This window comes from Cynara cardunculus, unplaced genomic scaffold (assembly GCF_001531365.2).
Source record: "Cynara cardunculus var. scolymus isolate 2C unplaced genomic scaffold, CcrdV1 Un_Scaffold_2045, whole genome shotgun sequence".
In the NCBI taxonomy this organism is placed as follows: Eukaryota; Viridiplantae; Streptophyta; class Magnoliopsida; order Asterales; family Asteraceae; genus Cynara; species Cynara cardunculus.
The window spans coordinates 29,481-33,346 of NW_020200957.1; the positions used below are offsets into that span (position 1 = coordinate 29,481).

General features: G+C 39.2%; 1 protein-coding gene across 1 annotated transcript; it reads left to right on the forward strand.

Moving 5' to 3' along the window:
• The first annotated feature begins 2,412 nt into the window (after positions 1-2,412).
• LOC112502839 lies at positions 2,413-2,802 on the forward strand. Its single transcript, XM_025106840.1, has one exon. The coding sequence runs from the start codon at positions 2,413-2,415 to the stop codon at positions 2,800-2,802; it is 390 nt and encodes a 129-aa protein (XP_024962608.1).
• The last annotated feature ends 1,064 nt before the right edge of the window (positions 2,803-3,866 follow it).

Genomic DNA, 3,866 nt, shown 5'->3' on the forward strand with positions numbered 1-3,866 from the left:
CCTTGAATTGTATGCCATAGTACGGGTACTACTTCGTGTGGTACACCAGAAGTTGATGGCGAAGTCAAGATCTCGGGTTGGACGGGTGAGACTTTCTGCGGTTGTGAATACTCATTGCTCAGAAAGGAGGAAGGGCAATGAGTAGGGAACCTTGGCACATACCCGATAGAGGAAGGCGGCCAGTGCGAGGTTTCCCGTAATGTACGATTCTGACTCGTACTTTGGCATGAGCCCGGGAGGTGAAGGACGGGGTGATGCACTGTCTTCGTTATGTATACCGATTTGATCTCTTGATTCTTGATATTTATTGGTATTCTAACGTTGTTGAATATATTTGGTCATTGAACCTGTCTCCTTGTTGTATTGAGCAACAATGGTATGGTATAATATGGTGATTTGAATATGGAATCCTATGAAATCCTATGATCTTGGCATCCGGTACGTAATGGTTCACTCGGTTTCTTGTAAGTCTCGGTTTATATCTGGATGATGTCTTCAACTCTTTTATTGATAATAGTTTATTATATATGTTTATAATCATGTACGATATTGATATGTAATGCTTAACTATTTAACTCACTAAGCGTTGGCTTACCATTTAAGTGGCAACCTTTCTCAGGAAAGAAGACGGATAAATAGAAAGAACACGTTGTCTGACTTGAAGATTTATCGGGGAACTTGAAGATATCGATCTTGCTTTTGGGTAAATAGTAGCTTATATATATAGTATTGTCCCGTATTCTTTTGGTTACATAATTTGGGTTCTAAGTAAAAATCCATTATATCCGATTTGGAATCGTGTTTTGGGTGGTTTTATCACTAAAATAGAACGGATATTTCAATGTTTTTCTAGAAATTAATATCCCATATTTTGAGGTTAAATAATGTTATGCCCAGATCTGTGGGTTTCATGGCCTTTGGTCCTTCATGGCCTCTGGTCCTTCATGGCTCTGGTCCTTCATGGCCTCTTGTCCTTCATGGTCTCTGTTCCTTCATGGCCTCTTGTCTTTCATGACCTCTGGTCCTTCATGGCCTCTGGTTTTCTTCCAGACATAGCCATTTCAGCAGCCTCTGGACTATTGCCTCTGGTCCAACCATTGCCTCTGGTCCAACCATTGCCTCTGGTCTTCCTCCAGACTTAGTCTTTTTAGCAGCATTTTCAGATTTTCCATCCTTGGTTCAGATGGCTTTGACAAAACTATTAGAATAATTTAGGATCAATTTTGGTCCCAATAATCAATAAATTATATTATATTGGAGATTTTATAGGAATTGGTAATTTGGGGTTTGCTCAAGGCTGATGTTACACAAGGGGCACAATAGTTTTCCAAAATTTATCTTCGGTCCGGGTACCGTCAACTTCGTATCCGAGATTGTGATATTCCGAAAATTGCATTTAGAACACGCTATGGGAACTACAAATACTTATTAATGCCTTTCGGGCTAACTAATGCTCCAGCGGTCTTTATGGATCTTATGAATCGGGTTTTCAAGGATTATCTTGATAAATTTTTTATCGTGTTTATTGATGACATCTTGATTAACTCAAAGTCAAGAAAGCAACAAGATCAACATCTTCAAATTGTTTTAGAGACTCTTCAGAGAAAAAAGTTGTACGCAAAACTTTCCAAATGTGAATTCTGGCTCGATCAAGTGTCTTTTCTCGGACACGTAATCTCCGCCGAAGGTGTCAAAGTCGATCCGGAGAAAATTGAAACCGTCACTAATTGGTCACGAACTACGAACGTATCTGAAGTTCATGGTTTTGTGGGTCTGGCTGGTTATTACAGACGATTCGTTGAAGGTTTCTCTAAAATATCTCTGTCGTTGACCTGATTACTCCGAAAAGGAGTCAAATTCAATTGGGGATCTGAACAAGAATCTAGTTTTGAGGAATTAAAGTATCGATTGGTTACCACACCTATTCTTGTATTTCCTTCTGACACTGGTGGGTTTCAAGTTTACAGTGATGCTTCAAAGAAAAGTCTCGATTGTGTTCTTATGCAACACGGAAAAGTGATCGCATATGCTTCTCGTCAATTAAAGCCTTATGAGGTCAATTGTCCGACTCATGATCTCGAATTGGCTGCAGTGATGTTTGCACTCAAGATCTGGCGTCACTATTTGTACGGTGAAACCTATGAAGTTTTCACTGACCATAAAAGCCTCAAATATATCTTTACTCAAAAAGAGTTAAATATGCATCAACGAAGGTGGCTCGAACTTCTGAAAGATTACGATGTTCAGATACAGTATCATCCGGGCAAAGCTAACGTAGTCGCCGATGCTTTAAGCCATAAAGCTGTGGAACAAGTTTCTTCTTTAAATGTTTCTACAGAGTTGGCTTTAGAAATATAATGGTTCAGACTAGAAATCTATCTAAATTCGCAAACGGAAATTCTATCGAATCTAATGGTAGATCCGACTCTAATCTCTCGGAACAAAGAAGCCCAGCAAAATGAGAGTGAATTATGGGCAAATTTCCAGCAGACACAAGAGAATTCTAGTTCAGAGTTCAGAATTGATGATGATCGCATGTTGTGGTTTCGGGATCGTCTTTGTATTCTGAATAACTCAGAGCTTAGAGATCTAATTATGACTGAAGCTCATAACTCTATGTTTTCGGTTCATCCTGGCACAACAAAAATATATCGTGATTTGAGGAACCATTACTGGTGGATTGGAATGAAACAAGATATCACCGACTTTGTAGCTTGTTGTCTCACTTTTCAACAAGTTCAAATTGAACATCAACGTTCGGGTGGTGTTCTCCAATCATTGAACATTCCAGTATGCAAATGAGAGCACATAACTATGGATTTTGTAGTCGGATTACCCCGTACGATCTTGAAACACGATGCAATATGGGTAGTAGTTGATCGACTCACAAAATCGGCTCATTTTCTTCCTGTCCAACAAAACTTCGGCAATTGTTAAGCTGACTAAAGTTTTCCAACGTGAGATTGTGCGTCTTCATGGCACACCTATATCGATTACCTCCGATCGATACCCACGTTTTACATCTCGATTTTGGGAAGGTTTATGTTGGTCCCTTGAGGGTCTACAAGAATAGTAAAACAGTTTGATAAAGCATATCAATACAGATTTTATAAGATTGTTTGTGGAAAGATAAGGTGATAAAAACCTATCTAAACAATCTTTAGTTACACACTAAGTCTTAGCAAATACAAGAAAAGATATGTTGTAGAGAAGATCCTTTACTTAAGCTAGGAAATGCTTGAAGTAAGAATTAGGGCTAGAGAGTGAGTTGCGCACACTCTGCATGGAAAAGAAACACTTCTATTTATACCAGTGCATTAAATGTTCATTTAATGCAATATGGTAGGGTTATAGTGCGTGTTAAGCCTTAAGAGGAAGGCTTGTACTTTGCTACAGTGAATAGTACAAAAGCACTATTCAAGAGCAGACATCCTTACCTAAAGTTGGTGGACAATAGAGTCGACTAGTCGGCTTCGTACCGTACCAAGTTCCATAAGGGTATGGTGTTTGTCCTTTGTGTGTATAAGGACAAGACAACAACAATCGTGCTAAGCAAGCTTCCTTTGATCGCTGAATGCTGGAATGACCTGAAGGTCTCTTCATCATTCGCTGAAGCTTGAGCAGTCTTCACACATATGTAGACAGGCTTGTAATTACTGAATACCGCTTCAGATCACGTACTCACCAGTCTCTAATCTTCAGTTTCAGTCTTTGACGTTTGCTGAAGGTTCTTTGGTGTGAGTGTTGTCTTCTTGAAGTGTTGCTATCTCTGATAGATTTACAATGCAAGTTCTTCAGCGATCACTGAATATACTCAGTGAAGGTCGCTGCAACTGAAAAGATAGAAACATAAATACCACGTATAA